The 21,193-nt window shown below is 31.1% G+C and overlaps 1 protein-coding gene across 1 annotated transcript in view; it reads right to left on the bottom strand.

Moving 5' to 3' along the window:
- Positions 1-7,318: 7,318 nt before the first annotated feature.
- The window catches only part of LOC119614411 (FH1/FH2 domain-containing protein 3-like), a gene marked incomplete at its 5' end in the record, with an annotated part of 31,144 nt that continues 17,269 nt past the window's right edge, over positions 7,319-21,193 (bottom strand). The window contains 7 exon segments of the mRNA XM_037970542.1: positions 7,319-7,675; positions 12,110-12,336; positions 14,226-14,465; positions 14,538-14,857; positions 14,919-15,074; positions 15,231-15,353; positions 15,438-15,653. Of these exon segments, the coding sequence (XP_037826470.1) occupies positions 7,602-7,675; positions 12,110-12,336; positions 14,226-14,465; positions 14,538-14,857; positions 14,919-15,074; positions 15,231-15,353; positions 15,438-15,653 (1,356 nt within the window).

Below are 21,193 nucleotides of genomic sequence, written 5' to 3'. Positions count from 1 at the left end.
CACTCATAATTCCCATCAAAAATCAATTTTTATAAGAGAATCCTAAAATCGGCTGTAGGTCCTTAAATAACGCTCCAATTGACTAAATAGTGAAAATCTGTGATCATTCATATTTCCTACCAAAAATCAATTTTTATAAGAGAAACCTAAAATCGGCTGTAGGTCCTTAAATAACGCACCAATTGACTAAATAGTGAAAATCTGTGATCACTCATATTTCCTACCAAAAATCAATTTTTATAAATGAAACCTAAAATCGGCTGTAGTTCCTTAAATAACGCTCCAATTGACTAAATAGTGAAAATCTGTGATCACTCATAATTCGCACCAAAAATCAATTTTTATATGAGAAACCTAAAATCGGCTGTAGGTCCTTAAATAACGCTCCAATTGACTAAATAGTGAAAATCTGTGATCACTCATAATTCCCATCAAAAATCAATTTTTATAAGAGAAACCTAAAATCGGCTGTAGTTGCTTAAATAACGCTCCAATTGACTAAATAGTGAAAATCTGTGATCACTCATATTTCACACCAAAAATCAATTTTTATATGAGAAATCTAAAAATCGGCTGTAGTAGTTCCTTAAATAACGCTTCAAATTGACTAAATGGTGAAAATCTGTGATCACTCATATTTCCTACCAAAAATCAATTTTTATAAGAGAAACCTAAAATCGGCTGTAGGTCCTTAAATAACGCTCCAATGACTAAATAGTGAAAATCTGTGATCACTCATATTTCCTACCAAAAATCAATTTTTATAAGAGAAACCTAAAATCGGCTGTAGGTCCTTAAATAACGCTCCAATTGACTAAATAGTGAAAATCTGTGATCACTCATAATTCCCACCAAAATTCAATTTTTATATGAGAAACTTAAAATCAGCTGTATGTTCCTGAAATAACGCTACAAGTGACTATAAGTGAAAATCTGTGATCACATCATAATTCCCACCAAAAATCAATTTTTATATAAGAAACCTAAAATCAGCTGTTGTTCCTTAAATAACGCTCCAATTGACTAAATACTGAAAATCTTGTGATCATTCATATTTCCCACCAAAAAATCTATTTTTATAAGAGAAAACTAAAATCGGCTGTAGATCCTTAAATAACGCTCCAATTGGACTAAATAGTGAAAATCTGTGATCACTCATATTTCACACCAAAAATCTAATTTTATAAAAGAAACCTAAAATCGGCTTTAGGTCAATAAATAACGCTCCAATTGCGAAAATAGTGAAAATCTGTCACAGCTTGCACAGCTTTAGTTGTTTCGCATAATATTTATTCTCCCTAGCACATGACATTACGTCCTCTTGTCTTTTGAATAATGAATTGTGGGAGGATTTATGTATGTAAATAAATATGTCATTTATGAATTTAATAATTATTTTAGACATACCTGCTGAGTTAATTATTCCTTTATGATTAATTGGTTGTGTATTAACTAATTGATTATTTTAAACCATTAACATTTATTTAAATAAATTTGTATTAAATTTATTTATATTAATAATTATAAATGTTATTATTTCTATTGTGTATATATTGCATTTTAAATATTTTAATAGATTTTTAAGTTGCATTTTCATTACATACATACTTTTTTATGTAAATTTTATTTTACGTTGAATTTTTGTTATTTCTATTAATTTATTTTTAAATTAACTTCTTTTCTCTTTATTTATCAACAGCTATCGACTGCATTCACTTTAACACATCACTAGTGATAAACAAAAAACACACACCACTAAATAAACAAATAAACTTTGCCAGTTTCTTTTCTCATATTTTCGACCAAACTTTACACAAATATTTCTCTTTTATTTGCTCACTTTCCATAAATATTTTTTACATACTCACAAACTACACACTTTTGTTAAGAGTTTTATGCACTTTTACTCAAAAAATAATCATTTTTAACAAAGAAATTAATTAATTTGCACCGCGTACCACAAACACAGGCGCCACTTAATAAGGATAAAAGAAAACTGATGTAAATAATCAAAAATATTAGTTTGTTATTGTAGGCAGTGTTGCATTTTGGGGCTTAAATTATTTAATATTAAATGGTCAGTGTCTTGGCTAAGTTGCATGTGATAGCAAAGGCCCGTTAATTGTAGAATGCCCATTTAAGTTTGTTTCTGTTGCTTGTCGCAAAGGGCTATTGTTTAATAGTGGGGTTTTATTTTTATAAAGAACTAAATAAATATTTTTGTTGTTAGAATTAGCAGAGGCAGCCCTCAATTTTTTAGAACTGCAACAAAATGAGGCATTATTTTTCGATTATTGGAAAGTTCTAAAAAGTAAAAATTCTAAACAATTTCAAAGAATATTTTGAATTCCAATAATATCAGCACTAACCAGAACTAGAACTGAACTAGGGCTGAATTAGAACTAAAAAAGAATTGAACTGAACCAGAACTGAAGTAAAACTGAACTAGACTTGAAATAGAGCTGAACTTGAACTGAAATAGAACTAAACAAGAACTGAACAGAACTAGAATAAAACTAGAACTGAACTTAGTTAATGAACTAATTTATCATAGCCTATTTTAGTATATTAGCTTATCTAATGAATCATCCAATTATGAAAATAGTGAAAACTGGGATCACTCATAGTTCCCACCAAAAAAAATTTTTTATGAAAAATCATAGATCGTCTTTACTTAAATAACGTCCCAATTAACTAAGTAGTGAAAGTGTGCGATCACTCTTATTTCGCACCAATCTAAAATTGGATGTAGATTCTTTGAAAACACTCCAACTGAGAAAAAAGTGAAAATCTGTGATCATTTATATTCCACCAAAAGTCAATTTCTATATGAAAAATCTAAAATTTAATTCAAAACTGCATTCTGAAGCCGATATCCTAAGGGCTCAAGAGGAATAATTAAGGGCTCAATGACAGCACTGTAGAGAGCTAATTTAACATTTCGAACTAGAAATGATTACATATATACATACTTGCAAAAATTTAATTTGATTCCCACCTGACATTACGCCCTTTAAATATAACGTAGGATTAGACTTTATCTTTTGAATATTAAAATGTGGGCGATGTATGTAAATAAATAAGTATGTTAATTTATGAATTTAATTACATATATTTGACATACATACCTGCTGAATTAATTATTCCTTTATTATTAATTTGATGTGTATTAACTAATTGATTACTTTAACTATAATCATTGATTTAAATTAGTTTATATTTAATTTTATATATGTATACATATGTACACATATCTATTTATATACATACATAGATACACATTTACATTTTATTAGTATTTATATTGCGCATTTTAAATCTGTATTTACTTAAAAGATTTTTAATTTGCATTTAAATGATTTTCTATTACATACTTTTTTATATACACTTTTTATTTCACTTTTGAATTTTTTATTTCCATTCATAATTTAACATCTTTTCTTTTTATTTATCAACAGCTATCGCCTGCACTTACTTTACACATCACTAGTGATAAACAAAAAACACACACCACTAATAACAAAATGAAAATTTGCCAATTTCTTTTCTTACATTTTCGACCAAACTTTACACAAATATTTCTCCTTTATTTTCTCACTTTCCATAAATATTTTAACATACTAACAAACTACACACTTTTATTAATAGTTTTATGCACTTTTATTCAAAAAATAATACTTTTTAATAAAGAAATTAATTAATTTGCAACAGCGTATTGCAAACACAAGCTCCGCTTATTAAGGATAGAAGAAAACTGAAGTAAATAAAAAAGTTTGTTATTGTAGGCAATGTTGCATTTTTGAGGCTTAAATTGTTTAATACTAAATGGTAAGTGTCTTCGCTAAGCTACTTATGATAGCAAAGGCATTTTAATTGGAGAAATGCCCATTTAAGTAGTTAGTTTTAGGTTGCTGAAAAATGAAAAATTATTTGAATATCTGCGAAAGGGTTATTGTTAAATGGTGGTGTTTTATTTTTTATAATGAACTAAATATTTTTGTTGTTAGAATTAGCAGAGACAAGCCTCAATTTTTTTCAGAACTGCAATAAATGGGGCATTATTTTTCGATTATTGGAAAGTTCTAAAAGTAAAAATTGTAGACAATTGTGTGGGTCAACGAATATGTATGTATTTTGAATTTTAATATGTAATCACATCACTTACCAGAACTAGAACTAATCTAGAACTATGTATGTACAACTAAACTAAAACTGAACTAGAACTGAACTAGAACTGAACTAGAACTGAACTAGAACTGAACTAGAACTAACTAGAACTGAACTAGAACTGAACTAGAACTGAACTAGAACTGAACTAGAACTGAACTAGAACTGAACTAGAACTGAACTAGAACTGAACTAGAACTGAACTAGAACTGAACTAGAACTGAACTAGAACTGAACTAGAACTGAACTAGAACTGAACTAGAACTGAACTAGAACTGAACTAGAACTGAACTAGAACTGAACTAGAACTGAACTAGAACTGAACTAGAACTGAACTAGAACTGAACTAGAACTGAACTAGAACTGAACTAGAACTGAACTAGAACTGAACTAGAACTGAACTAGAACTAAACTAGAACTGAACTAGAACTGAACTAGAACTGAACTAGAACTGAACTCGAACTGAACTAGAACTGAACTAGAACTGAACTAGAACTGAACTAGAACTGAACTAAAACTGAACTAGAACTGAACTAGAACTTAGAACTAAACGAACTGAACTAGAACTGAACTAGAACTGAACTAGAACTGAACTAGAACTGAACTAGAACTGAACTATAGAACTGAACTAGAACTGAACTATAACTGAACTAGAACTGAACTAGAACTGAACTAGAACTGAACTAGACTGAACTAGAACTGAACTAGAACTGAACTATAACTGAACTAGAACTGAACTAGAACTGAACTAGAACTGAACTAGAACTGAACGAGAACTGAACTAGAACTGAACTAGAACTGAACTAGAACTGAACTAGAAACTGAACTAGAACTGAACTAGAACTGAACTAGAACTGAACTAGAACTGAACTAGAACTGAACTAGAACGAACTGAGAACTGAATCTAAGAACTGCAACTAGAACTGAAACTAGAACTGAACTAGAACTGAACTAGAAACTGAAACTAGAACTGAACTAGAACTGAACTAGAACTGAACTAGAACTGAAACTGAAACTGAAACTAGAACTGAACTAGAACTGAACTAGAACTGAACTAGAACTATAACTAGAACTGAACAACTAGAAACTGAACTAGAACTGAACTAGAACTGAACTAGAACTTGAACTAGAACGAACTAGAACTAGAACTGAACTAGAACTGAACTAGAACTGAACTAGAACTGAACTAGAACTGAACTAGAACTGAACTAGAACTGAACTAGAACTGAACTAGAACTGAACTAGAACTGAACTAGAACTGAACTAGAACTGAACTAGAACTGAACTAGAACTGAACTAGAACTGAACTAGAACTGAACTAGAACTGAACTAGAACTGAACTAGAACTGAACTAGAACTGAACTAGAACTGAACTAGAACTGAACTAGAACTGAACTAGAACTGAACTAGAACTGAACTAGAACTGAACTAGAACTGAACTAGAACTGAACTAGAACTGAACTAGAACTGAACTAGAACTGAACTAGAACTGAACTAGAACTGAACTAGAACTGAACTAGAACTGAACTAGAACTGAACTAGAACTGAACTAGAAACTGAACTAGAACTGAACTAGAACTGAACTAGAACTGAACTAGAACTGAACTAGAACTGAACTAGAACTGAACTAGAACTGAACTAGAACTGAACTAGAACTGAACTAGAACTGAACTAGAACTGAACTAGAACTGAACTAGAACTGAACTGAACTGAACTAGAACTGAACTAGAACTGAACTAGAACTGAACTAGAACTGAACTAGAACTGAACTAGTAGAACTGAACTAGAACTGAACTAGAACTGAACTAGAACTGAACTAGAACTGAACTAGAACTGAACTAGAACTGAACTAGAACTGAACTAGAACTGAACTAGAACTGAACTAGAACTGAACTAGAACTGAACTAGAACTGAACTAGAACTGAACTAGAACTGAACTAGAACTGAACTAGAACTGAACTAGAACTGAACTAGAACTAGAACTGAACTAGAACTGAACTAGAATTGAACTAGAATTGAACTAGAACTGAACTAGAACTGAACTAGAACTGAACTAGAACTGAACTAGAACTGAACTAGAACTGAACTAGAACTGAACTAGAACTGAACTAGAACTGAACTAGAACTGAACTAGAACTGAACTAGAACTGAACTAGAACTGAACTAGAAACTGAACTAGAACTGAACTAGAACTGAACTAGAACTGAACTAAACTGAACTAGAACTGAACTAGAACTGAACTAGAACTGAACTAGAACTGAACTAGAACTGAACTAGAACTGAACTAGAACTGAACTAGAACTGAACTAGAACTGAACTAGAACTGAACTTAAACTTGACTATAACTATGTAAAATATAGAATAATAAATTCCCCATCCCTGAATTATTATTATGTATTTTATTTTTATTAAAAACTATTATAAAATGATATTCTTTGAAATTTTTAAATATTTCCAGCCAGTGTACGACCCTTCGTTTATACTTCCATACCGATGGTATTGAGGCACCCACCGATATCGATAATCGTGGCTTCTGTTTGGATTATGTTCACAACCCTGTACAAATGGTTTCTAAAAACCCTTTAAAAAATTTTTTTTTACCTAAATTAAACTTTATAAAATACTTTTATTTTTAATAAGTTTTTATATTTATTTAAATAATTATAAGTTTTCGTAATAATTATTGAAATTATTTTTTGATATAGTTTCTATAAAGTAGTAAATAGTTTTTGTTTAAATTAATTTAATATACAGTATAATTAAAAATAAATTATATATTTTTTATATTATTATAAATATAATTAAGATTTTTACTTTAAATTTTTTTGTAATATTTTTGGTTTAAAAAAAAATGAAGAAAATAAAAAATTTATTAAAAAAAATTAAATAAAAACTCAACAAAACAAATTAACTTGTATATATTTATAAATATATAAGCTTAATATTTTTATTTTTTAACAAAATTACTTATGAATTAAAATACTTAAATGAAATTATTGAATTTTAATAAAAAAAAATGAAAACAAAACATAAAAATTGAAAATAATAAAATCTCATTAGGAATAATTCTTTAAAACTAAAACTTTTCTTTTGTTTTTTATAATTTATACATTTTGAAATCTTTTTTTTCGATTTCTTAATCGTTGTTTTAAAAGTTTTACATTTTTATCGTATTTTTTCTAGTTTATTTTCAAACTGGTTATTGTTTTTTCTTCTTTTCAATTCCTGTATCCACCTTTTGTTTATAGTTTTGAAACCATTTATATAAATCCTTTTTTGCTTGAGATCGTCTTTAAATTGTGGTTAGCTTATTTTTTCCAACTTTGATTTTCAAAATTTTTCCGTATTCAGTCTGCTGTTGATTTTAGCATCAGTTGTTTTAATAAATATTTAGCAAAATCTTTTAAAAATCAGTCAATTTGTTTTAAAAATTCTTAATAGGTTTTTATTAAAGCTGCTACTTGTAGTTTTTCTTCTTCGGTTAAACCGTTCTTAAGAGTACGACGCACTGGAATGGAATAAAGTTGGAAATAAATAAGTTTTTTTATAATAAAAACTTTTTTTCAATATTTAACAGAACTGTGCAAATTGTTATAAAAATTCAAATTGTTATTATAAAATTCTTAGAGTAGAAAAGCTGTTAATTTTCTTAATTTAGTTTGTAAAAAATATTTAAGGAAAAATTTGATTACAACATGCATTTGTTAAGTCTTAAGTCCAGACAATAGTCCTGTCTATAGTCCAGACTGTAGTCCTGTCTATAGTCTATACTATAGTCCTGTCTAATTTCCAGACTATTGTCCTGTCTATAGTCCAGACTATAGTCTTGTCTATAGTCCAGACTATAGTCTTGTCTATAGTCCAGACTATAGTCTTGTCTATAGTCCAGACTATAGTCTTGTCTATAGTCCAGACTATAGTCTTGTCTATAGTCCAGACTATAGTCTTGTCTATAGTCCAGACTATAGTCTTGTCTATAGTCCAGACTATAGACTTGTCTATAGTCCAGACTACAGTCTTGTCTATAGTCCAGACTATAGTCTTGTCTATAGTCCAGACTATAGTCTTGTCTATAGTCTTGTCTATAGTCCAGACTATAGTCTTGTCTATAGTCCAGACTATAGTCTTGTCTATAGTCCAGACTATAGTCTTGTCTATAGTCCAGACTATAGTCTTGTCTATAGTCCTGATTATAGTCTTGTCTATAGTCCTGATTATAGTCTTGTCTATAGTCCAGACAATAGTCTTGTCTATAGTCCAGACTATAGTCTTGTCTATAGTCCAGACTATAGTCTTGTCTATAGTCCAGACTATAGTCTTGTCTATAGTCCAGACTATAGTCTTGTCTATAGTCCAGACTATAGTCTTGTCTATAGTCCAGACTATTGTCATGTCTATAGTCCAGACTATAGTCATGTCTATAGTCCAGACTATAGTCATGTCTATAGTCCAGACTATAGTCATGTCTATAGTCCAGACTATAGTCTTGCCTTTAGTCCAGACTATAGTCTTGTCTATAGTCCAGACTATAGTCTTGTCTATAGTCCAGACTATAGTCTTGTCTATAGTCCAGACTATAGTCTTGTCTATAGTCCAGACTATAGTCTTGTCTATAGTCCAGACTATAGTCTTGTCTATAGTCCAGACTATAGTCTTGTCTATAGTCCAGACTATAGTCTTGTCTATAGTCTTGTCTATAGTCTTGTCTATAGTCTTGTCTATAGTCTTGTCTATAGTCTTGTCTATAGTCCAGACTATAGTCTTGTCTATAGTCCAGACTATAGTCTTGTCTATAGTCCAGACTATAGTCTTGTCTATAGTCCAGACTATAGTCTTGTCTATAGTCCAGACTATAGTCTTGTCTATAGTCTTGTCTATAGTCCAGACTATAGTCTTGTCTATAGTCCAGACTATAGTCTTGTCTATAGTCCAGACTATAGTCTTGTCTATAGTCCAGACTATAGTCTTGTCTATAGTCCAGACTATAGTCTTGTCTATAGTCCTGATTATAGTCTTGTCTATAGTCCAGACAATAGTCTTGTCTATAGTCCAGACTATAGTCTTGTCTATAGTCCAGACTATAGTCTTGTCTATAGTCCAGACTATAGTCTTGTCTATAGTCCAGACTATAGTCTTGTCTATAGTCCAGACTATACTCATGTCTATAGTCCAGACTATAGTCATGTCTATAGTCCAGACTATAGTCTTGCCTATAGTCCAGACTATAGTCTTGTCTATAGTCCAGACTATAGTCTTGTCTATAGTCCAGACTATAGTCTTGTCTATAGTCCAGACTATAGTCTTGTCTATAGTCCAGACTATAGTCATGTCTATAGTCCAGACTATAGTCTTGTCTATAGTCCAGACTATAGTCTTGTCTATAGTCCAGACTATAGTCTTGTCTATAGTCCAGACTATTATCTTGTCTATAGTCCAGACTATAGTGCAAACTATAGTTCAGACTATAGTCTTGTCTATAGTCCAGACTATTATCTTATCTATAGTCCAGACTATTGTCTTGTCTGTAGTCCAGACTATAGTGCAAACTATAGTCCAGACTATAGTCTTGTCTATAATCCAGACTATAGTCTTGTCTATAGTTCCGACTACAGTCTTGCCTATAGATTAGACTATAGTCTTGTCAATATTCCAGACTAAAGTCTTGTTTATATTCCAAACTATAGTCTTGACTATATTTCAGACTATAGTCTTGTGTATAGTCCAGACTATAGTCCACACGATAGAATTGTGTATAGATTAGACTATAGTATTGTCTATAGTCTTGACTATAGATTATACTAGTAGTTCAGACTATAGTACTGTTTATAGTCCAGACTATAGTCTTGTCTATAGTCCCAACTATAGTCTTGTCTATAGTCCCAACTATAGTCCAGACTATAGTCTTGTCTATAGTCCCAACTATAGTCTTGTCTATAGACCCAACTATAGTCCAGTCTATAGTCTTGTCTATAGTCCAGAATATAATCTTGTCTACAGTCCCGACTATAGTCTTGTCTATTGTCCTGACTATAGTCTTGTCTATAATCCATACTATATTCTAATCTATACTTCAGACTATAGTCTTATCTATACTCCAGACTATAGTATTGTCTTTAGTCCAGACTATGTCTTGTCTATAGTCCAGACTATAGTTTTGTCTATAGTCCAAACTATAGTCTTGTCTATAATCCATACTATATTCTAATCTATACTCCAGACTATAGTCTTATCTATACTCCAGACTATAGTCTTGTCTATGGTCCAGACTATAGTCTTGTCTATAGTCCAGACTATGGTCTTTTCTATAGTCCAGACTATAACCTGGTCTATGGTCTTGTCTATAGGCCCGACTATAGTCTTGACTATAGTCATTTCTATAGTCCAGACTATAGTCATTTCTATAGTCTAGACTATGTCTTGTCTATAGTCCAGACTATGTCTAGACTATGTCTTGTCTATAGTCCAGACTATGTCTTGTCTATAGTCCAGACTATAGTCTTGTCTATAGACCAGTCTATAGTCTTGTCTATAGTCCAGATTATAGTCTTGTTTATAGTCCAGACTATAGTCTTGTTTATAGTCCAGACTATAGCCTTGCTTATAGTAGAGCCTATAGTCTTGTCTATAGTACAGACTATATCTTGTCTGTAGTCCAAACTATAGCCTTGTCTATAGTCCAAATTATAGTATTGTTTATTCTAGCCTTTAGTCCAGATTATAGTATAGTCGTGTGCGGTCTATAGTTGTGTCTATATTCTGGTCTGTAGAAAAAAAGTGGTTCGAAAATGGATCTCTCTTTAACATTTCCTAAAATTGAAACAAATTACATGCAATAAATAAAACCATTTAAAAAATTTACTTCGCATTCGTTAAGAATCAAAACGGGTTTTCTTAAATTTAAATAAAATACAAAAATATAAACCAAAAGCAATTAAAAACTCATGCAAAAATTTACACAAAAAACAAACAATAAATATGAAGAAAAAAAATTTTTATAAAAAAACAAAATCCACTAACCATTAAAAAACTAAAATAAAATTATATTTATGAATAATTGAGACGAAAAAAACGTTTTTCTATTGGCAACACACTCTAAAAAAATCTATGGTGATGGAACTCTTTCAACTGTAAATCCTTCGCGGGTACGTGAACGCTTCACTTCAGTTAAATGAATTTTCCAATTGGTTTTTTGGGGGGGTCGGGGGAACATATTATGAGTATGATGAAAATGGTCGTTTTTTAAGGAAATTAGTATTATGAAGTTTTGTATTAAAACATTTATGATAAAGTTAAAATTCCCCATAGAAATATTAAAAAAATATTAGAAAGGAAATAGTGAATGACAAGAGAGTTCAGTTAGAATAATCAATGGATATTGAAGCCAATGTTGTGAAATGAAAAGGAAATAAAAAAATAGAAAACAAAATTAAAAATAAATTAAAAACATTAAGGTTAAATAAATTAATACTTAAAGAAAATAAAAACACCATTAACTCAACAACAAGTTTAAAGTTTTCAAAAACTTAACCAGTTACTGAGATAATGGGCGTTATTATATCGATTTAAATTGTAGTTAAATTGACAAATAGATAAAAGTAATCACAGCAGAAAATTGATTAAGGATTTAATTTAAAATTATTTCGAATTTGGAATTATCTGCTGTGATTGTTATATAAAAACACAAAAAATTACTTTTTTTAACATGTTTTCTAGTAAATTTTGATAATTTTTATAAAAATTGGAAATATTTTTTTTTTTTTTTTAATTTATTGAGTTCTAATCTTGAGAGTGTTGTGTATTGAAAAAATTAAAACCTAAAGTGTGATAAAAATAAAAAAATAATGAAATTATATTCGTTTAAAAAACCATCACCCAAATTAAGAAATATTTATAAAATTTATTTAAATCGTACTATAAAAAGTAAAGAAAATATAAAACTTACATGATTTTCTATCAGCATGACGAGTACGTTTACGTTCTCTGGGTGTTGTTCTAGTGCCGGGGGCTTTGGTGGCGGTTTTAACTAAAGACTCTAAGATTTCATCATCACCATCGGTGAAATTCTCTTCGCTTTGTCGCAAAACGGGTGAACGTAAATTTTCGGCACGTCGACGTCGCCAGGTTAAAGTACCATCGGGTGTATCGGCATTGGGTGTGCCCAAAAGGGATCTGTAGGGAAATTATAGAGTATTAAAATTAATTTACATTTACAAAATTTCAGTATATCTGTAGTCAAGACTATATAGTCCAGTTACGATTCGACACTATAGTCTTCTATATAGTTCAGACTACAAACTATATAGACTATAGCCGGATCCATTGTTCAAACTATAATCTTGTCAATAGTCCATACTACTGTCTTGCTATAGTCTTCCCATAGTCCAAACCATAATCTTGTCTGTAGGCTAGACTATAGTCTTGTCTATAGTCCATACTATACTCTTGTTTATAGTTCCGGCTATAGTCTTGTCTATAGTCCAGACTATTGTCTTTTTTATAGTCCAGACTATAGTCTTGTCTATAGTCCAGACTATAGTCTTGTCTATAGTTCAGACTATAGTCTTGTCTATAGTCCAGACTATAGTCTTGTCTATAGTCCAGACTGTAGTCTTGTCTATATTTCAGACTATAGTCTTGTCTATAGGCCAGACTATAGTCTTGTCTACAGTCCAGACTATAGTCTTGTCTATAGTCCAGACTATAATCTTGTCTATAGTCCAGACTATAGTCTTGTCTATAGTCCACCAGACTATAGTCTTGTCTATAGTCCACCAGACTATAGTCTTGTCTATAGTCCAGACTATAGACAAGACTATAGTCTGGACTATAGACAAGACTATAGTCTGGACTATAGACAAGACTATAGTCTGGACTGTAGACAAGACTATAGTCTATAGACAAGACTATAGTCTGGACTATAGTCTTGTCTATAGTCCAGACTATAGTCTTGTCTATAGTCTTGTCTATAGTCCAGACTATAGTCTTGTCTATAGTCCAGACTATAGTCTTGTCTATAGTCTTGTCTATAGTCTTGTCTATAGTCCAGACTATAGTCTTGTCTATAGTCTTGTCTATAGTCCAGACTATAGTCTTGTCTATAGTCTTGTCTATAGTCCAGACTATAGTCTTGTCTATAGTCTTGTCTATAGTCCAGACTAAAGTCTTGTCTATAGTCCAGGCTATAGTTTTGTTTATAGTCCAAACTATAGTCTTGCCTATAGTCCAGACTATAGTCTTGCCTCTAGTCCAGACTATAGTCTTGTCTATGGTCAAGACTATAGTCTTGTCTATAGTCCAGACTATAGTCTTGTCTATAGTCCAGACTATAGTCTTGTCTATAGTCCAGACTATAGTCTTGTCTATGGTCCAGACTATAGTCTTGTCTATAGTCCAGACTATAGTCTTGTCTATAGTCCAGACTATAGTCTTATCTATAGTCTAGACTATAGTCTTGTCTATACTCCAGACTATAGTCTTATCTATAGTCTAGACTATAGTCTTGTCTATAGTCCAGACTATAGTCTTGTTTATAGTCCAGACTATAGTCTTGTCTATAGTCCAGACTATAGTCTTGTCTATAGTTCAGACTATAGTCTTGTCTATAGTTCAGACTATAGTCTTGTCTATAGTCCAGTCTATAGTCCAGACAAAAGTATTGTCTATAGTCCAGACTATAGTCTTGTCTACAGTCCAGACTATAGTCTTGTCTATAGTCCAGACTATAGTCTTATCTATAGTATCGTTTATTATCAAGAATATAGTCTTGTCTAAAGCGCAGACTATATTTTTATCTAAGGTCCAGATTAGTCTATAGTCTAGTCTATAGTCTTACCTATAGTCCACATATTAGTTTTATCTATAGCCTAGACTCTACAGTCTTATCTGAGACTAAAGTTTTGTCTGTAGTCCAGTCTATATTTCAGACTATAGTCTAGTCTATTGTCCAGACTATATATTTCCAGACTATAATATTGTCTACAGTCCATACTATAGTCTAGTATGTAGTCCAGACTATAGTCTTGTCTATAATCCAGACCATGATTTATTGTTCTACTCACTTTAATTCAGCATCTTGTTTATCTTCTTTGGTTTTAAATTTGGCAATATCAACAATCAATTTGCCTCTAGTCTTATTTCTTTCTCTATGATTGGCTTTCTTTTCGATTTGCTGTTGAACTCTTTCCCTAGTGGTGCGATATTCCAAAGCAAATTCGGAAACAATGCGACAGAATTCATTAGGTCTAGAATCGGCTACACTATGTTGAGGCACGCCCAACCACAATAAAAATTTGCGGTATCTAGAACAAAAACAAAAGAAATAAAATATAATTAAAATTTTCCGATGAGATCCCTATAAAACCCTAGCTTACCTATTCATAATTCTGCGGTGAACAACTTGTAGAATAATAATTCTCTCAGCACAATCAGCCAAAAAGTCTACCAATTTCTGTTTCAACTGAGGTGGACAATCGTGTTTAGCTATTAACTTCAAACGATCCCAAGAAGCTTTGCATTCATGTTCCAATTGAGATAGATTATGAGCCAAATCATTAAAATCTGCTTTTGAGGCTCTGGTAATGGGACCAATTTCGGAATATAAATCGGTAGTTTCATTACCGGACTCCATGACCATGTGACACAGATGATGTAGTAGTGAATGTTTATGCACGGTATCTTTAACCTCGGGAACCTAGATTGCATGATATAGAGTTATTTGCAGTTTGTTTAAGATGCTGAAATAGTTATGTTACCTTTGATAAGTATTCAATTTGGAAGCCTTTAACGGGAGCACCATTTAAAAATATGCCCACCGATAGCAAAGTGGACAAAATACATTTGAATGTACGATTATTTTTAAGAATTTCAATGCCCTGTTTTAGGTCCATTAAAGGTTCAGCAATTTCTTTCTGAAAAATATAAAAAAGAAACAAAATTAATGTATTTTCAAAGTATTTAATGGCCGAATCCTATGAAAAATTCTAAAAAAGGACAACAAATTTCGGAACATCATTAAATTATTTTCAAGTCGTTCAACCAGAGATTACAAGAATGGATCTTCTTACCTCACTATTATCAAAATCTAAACGGAATGCCCATAATCTTAACCTAGCTGCCAATTCGGAGATTGAGGCCAAAGTTAATAAGAATTGTTCAGCACTGCCCAAAGGCAATTCTGGATTAGCCATCTGAAAAACACATCCAAGATTATTCAATAAATTTAAAAATTTTACTTTCACAAAGGTTCCAATTACTTGACGATAATTACTTACCTGAGCTTCTTGTATTTTACCCTTCTCCTCGTCAGTGGGTAACATATTCAACAACTTGTCGATACCCTCTCGGGTCACCACAGTAGCATCCATTTTCAAAATAGCCGCCTTAATGGCTCGCGGTGGTGGCAATTTTGTCATTGCAATATTAATAGCATTCGATCGTTTATGATCTAGTACAATGACTTCTTTGCTTTTATTCATTTCTTGTTGTTTCTGTAAGTTGGTTTAAGAAAATGCCGTTTTATAATAAAGTTTAGTTTTTGATTAATGAATAGGTATGAGATTTTAAAATGGATATAAAGCAATTGGTAAAAAAACATTAAACATTATAGCAACAATGTGGTTCTAAAGTGTAAATGTTGAAATGGTTGTATTTGTAGTATATAAGTAGGAATGAAAGAAACCAGGGGAAAAATAAAAGAATAACTGAAATTGTATGAGGTATACATATTACCAACCCAGTCATTATTTGATTTTTAGCCAAACAAGGAACTATTGATGTTACTGATGTGATTTTTTTAACTATTATTAAATCCGATAATGGCGGTATCCCACACCGATAATGAAAATATCATGTTATCTATAGTAATAATATCTAAGTCCAGTACAATATTCATAGTACAATATTTTCTATAGTCCAAATTATAGTTAAAATTTCGAATAATTTATTATAAGTCTTGTCTATAGACCAGACTATTTTCTGTTTCGACTACCTGTAAATAGACAAAATTCCATATAATCTTGTTTATAGTCTCGACCAACTGTCGATTGGATTTTGTTTCGGTTATAGTCTTGGCTTTTGTCCCGACTAAAGTGTTGACTATAATGTCTTCTATTGTCTTATCTACAGTATCCTCTATATTCTTATTTGTAGTCCAGACAAAGTCCCTAGTTTTGTCCAAACTATAATTTTCTGACTATGGACTTGTCTACAGTTCTAACTATAGACTTGTCTATAGTTCTGGTTATAGTCTTGTCTCAAGTTATGACTACAATCTTGTCTGCAGTCCACACAATAATCTTATTTTAAATCCAGACTATTATCTATACCCACAACTATAGTTTTGTCTATAGTTCAGTATAGTCTATTCTATAGTTCAGGCTACATAGTCTTGTCTATAATTCAGTATAGTATTTTCTAAAGTTCCGACTATAGTCTTGTCTATAGACCAGACTTTAGTCTTGTCCATAGTCCAGAATATAGTCTTGTCTATAGTCCAGAATATAGTATTGTCTACAGTCCAGAATATAGTCTTGTTTATAGTCCAGAATATAGTCTTGTCTATAGTCCAGACTATAGTCTTGTCTATAGTCCAGACTATAGTCTTGTCTATAGTCCAGACTATAGTCTTGCCTATAGTGCAGGCTACAGTCCAGGCTATAGTCTTGTCTATAGTCTTGTTTACAGTCCAGACTATAGTATTGTCTATAGTCCAGAATATAGTCTTATATATAGTCCAGAATATAGTATTGTTTATAGTCCAGAATATAGTCTTGTTTATAGTCCAGAAAATAGTCTTGTTTATAGTCCAACCTTTAGTCTTTTCTATAGCCCAGACTATAGTCTTGCCTATAGACCAGACTATAGTCTTGCCTATAGTCCAGACTATAGTCATGTCTATAGTCCAGAATATAGTCCAGACTATAGTCATGTCTATAGTCCAGACTATAGTCTAGACTATAGTCCAGACTATAGTTTTGTCTATAGTCCAGATTATAGTTTCGTCTATAGTCCAGACTATAGTCTCGTCTATAGTCCAAACTATAGTCTTGTCAATAGTCTAGACTATAGTCTTGTCTTTAGTCCAGAATATAGTATATGTCTATAGTCGTGTCAATAGTTCAGACTATAGTCTTGTCTGTAGTCAGATTATGGTATCTATAGTCTCGACTATAATCTTGCCTATAGTATTGTCTTTATTTCGGACAGTAGTATTTTCTTTAGACCTGCCAGTTGATATAACTGTAGTCCACCCTAAGGTCTTGTCTAAAGTTCTGGCAATAGTCTTACTCTGGAAATGATCTTTTGCCACTTACAAATATTTTTCATAATTCAAACTTTTCATGAGATATGACTTTATACCGATGAATAACTAATGATAGGTAATTCCTTAATTAGAATTTATAGTTCGATCGATTGACCCATGCAAAATTAATTTTAGATACAAAAGTTTTCTATTATACTACTTTTAAATTATGGGCTAAAATATGATATGATCCTCTTAAATCAAATTTTTCTATACTTATATAAACTATAATAGAAATAATTTTGAAAAATTATGTGGTAGAGATGACAGATATCAAAATACCCTGGATCCTAAAAAGTATCACAATTTTTTTACGTTTGGATAGGAAATGGTACTAAGTAGCTAGTTTTCAGCAGATATCTCATTATAGTATTTGTTTGAAAATTGTGTATAGTTTTTAGGAACAAATATGTAATAACAAATTTACAAAAAAAAATGAATTATACAATAAGGAACGAAATGAAAAACATTTAACAAATATTTAATCAAAACATAAAAATCAACAATAGGTGTGACCGGTTTAAGTTAACAATATACTATACTAATACTGAAGCAAGTAAGAGAACATAATTAAAGGGTTCAGAGTGTTGAACTTATAAAATTCTTAAAATTTTTTTTCATTTCATATTTTAACAAAAGTTTTTATTTTTAAAACCAAAAACCAAGTGCAAAATAGTTCATGTGTTTATATGAGTGTGTGTGCAAAGTATTTTTTTAAATAAATAACATAAAACCAACACCAATAAATGAAAACATTTAAACAATTTAACAAAAATTATGAGTTTATAATTTATATTTTCTTTTTGAATTTGAAATTGCACTCACCTCCTAAAGGAGTTTTTTTTTAGAAAAAACATTTAACAAATATAATATTCAATTTATTATTATTATTTTAAGAAGATTGAGTTTTAATTTTTTTTGTTTTAGAATAATAATAAATAATAAACATAGAAACATTCCGTTGGTAGGCACAAATTAAAAATACAGAGAAAAAAAGAAAGAATACATTAATATTTTGAAAACATATAGTATTTGACAGTTATAAATTTTAAAATTAAAAGATTTAAATAAAAAAATATAACCAGCAAAATTTTATATTTCGAATTTCGGAATGGAAACTTGTTCGTTCATAATCTTGCTGTCTACACTTTTTTGTTTAATTTAAAAAACCTTAGGCCGAATTTGTTAACAATAAACATACAAATTAGTCATTGCTTTTTGTCTTCTAAAAAGTAATTTCATTAATGTATTCAAAATTGGGCTGTGCGATATAAGGGGTCATAGCGGACTCTCTAGATATATAAATAACAGGCATTTAAAAATTTCTGATTAAATTAAGGGTCATAGAGGAATCTATCAAAAAACGAAACTGGGTTTACAAATTTCTGATCAAATTAGGGGTCCAATAAGATCTTTTGTATTTGGTATTAATTAAAGGTACATATAAAATAAAATTGGAAACAATTTTACAAAATAACTATAGGACTAGACTATAGACTAGATTATAGACTAGATATAGACTAGACTATAGAATAGACTAAAGACTAGACTATAGACTACACTATTGACTAGACTATGGACTAGACTAGGACTAGACTATAGACTAGACTATAGACTAGACTATAGACTAGACTATAGACTAGACTATAGACTAGACTATAGACTAGACTATAGACTAGACTATAGACTAGACTATAGACTAGACTATAGACTAGACTATAGACTAGACTATAGACTAGACTATAGACTAGACTATAGACTAGACTATAGACTAGACTATAACTAGACTATAGCGACTATAGACTAGACTATAGGACTAGACTATAGACTAGACTATAGACTAGACTATAGACTAGACTATAGACTAGACTATAGACTAGACTATAGACTAGACTATAGACTAGACTATAGACTAGACTATAGACTAGACTATAGACTAGACTATAGACTAGACTATAGACTAGACTAATAGACTAGACTATAGACTAGACTATAGACTAGACTATAGACTAGACTATAGACTAGACTATAGACTAGACTATAGACTATACTATAGACTAGACTATAGACTAGACTATAGACTAGACTATAGACTAGACTATAGACTAGACTATAGACTAGACTATAGACTAGACTATAGACTAGACTATAGACTAGACATAGACTAGACATAGACTAGACTATAGACTATAGACTAGACCTATAGACTAGACTATAGAACTAGAACTATAGACTAGACTATAGACTAGACTATAGACTAGACTATAGACTAGACATAGACTAGACTATAGACTAGACTATAGACTAGACTATAGACTAGACTATAGACTAGACTATAGACTAGACTATAGACTAGACATAGACTAGACGATAGACTAGACTATAGACTAGACTATAGACTAGACTATAGACTAGACTATAGACTAGACTATAGACTAGACTATAGACTAGACTATAGACTAGACTATACTAGACTATAGACTAGACTATAGACTAGACTATAGACTAGACTATAGACTAGACTATAGACTAGACTATAGACTAGACTAGATAGACTAGTAGACTATAGACCTAGACTATAGACTAGACTATAGACTAGACTATAGACTAGACTATAGACTAGACTATAGACTAGACTATAGACTAACTATAGACTAGACTATAGACTAGACTATAGACTAGACTATAGACTAGACTATAGACTAGACTATAGACTAGACTATAGACTAGACTATAGACTAGACTATAAGACTAGACGATAGACTAGACTATAGACTAGACTATAGACTAGACTATAGACTAGACTATAGACTAGACTATAGACTAGACTATAGACTAGACTATAGACTAGACTATAGACTAGACTATAGACTAGACTATAGACTAGACTATAGACTAGACTATAGACTAGACTATAGACTAGACTATAGACTAGACTATAGACTAGACTATAGACTAGACTATAGACTAGACTATAGACTAGACTATAGACTAGACTATAGACTAGACTATAGACTAGACTATAGACTAGACTATAGACTAGACTATAGACTAGACTATAGACTAGACTATAGACTAGACTATAGACTAGACTATAGACTAGACTATAGACTAGACTATAGACTAGACTATAGACTAGACTATAGACTAGACTATAGACTAGACTATAGACTAGACTATAGACTAGACTATAGACGTAGACTAGAGACTAGACTATAGACTAGACTATAGACTAGACTATAGACTAGAACTATAGACTAGACTATAGACTAGACTATAGACTAGACTTAGACTAGACTATAGACTAGACTATAGACTAGACTATAGACTAGACTATAGACTAGACTATAGACTAGACTATAGACTAGACTATAGACTAGACTATAGACTAGACTATAGACTAGACTATAGACTAGACTATAGACTAGACTATAGACTAGACTATAGACTAGACTATAGACTAGACTATAGACTAGACTATAGACTAGACTATAGACTAGACTATAGACTAGACTAATAGACTAGACTGATAGACTAGACTATAGACTAGACTATAGACTAGACTATAGACTAGACTATAGACTAGACTATAGACTAGACTATAGACTAGACTATAGACTAGACTATAGACTAGACTATAGACTAGACTATAGACTAGACTATAGACTAGACTATAGACTAGACTGTAGACTAGACTATAGACTAGACTATAGACTAGACTATAGA

Source organism: Lucilia sericata, unplaced genomic scaffold (assembly GCF_015586225.1).
Source record: "Lucilia sericata isolate MDLA Ls3-8-SP2 unplaced genomic scaffold, ASM1558622v1 Contig002864F_arrow, whole genome shotgun sequence".
NCBI classification, from domain to species: Eukaryota; Metazoa; Arthropoda; class Insecta; order Diptera; family Calliphoridae; genus Lucilia; species Lucilia sericata.
This window is presented reverse-complemented; position numbering and strand designations above follow the sequence as displayed.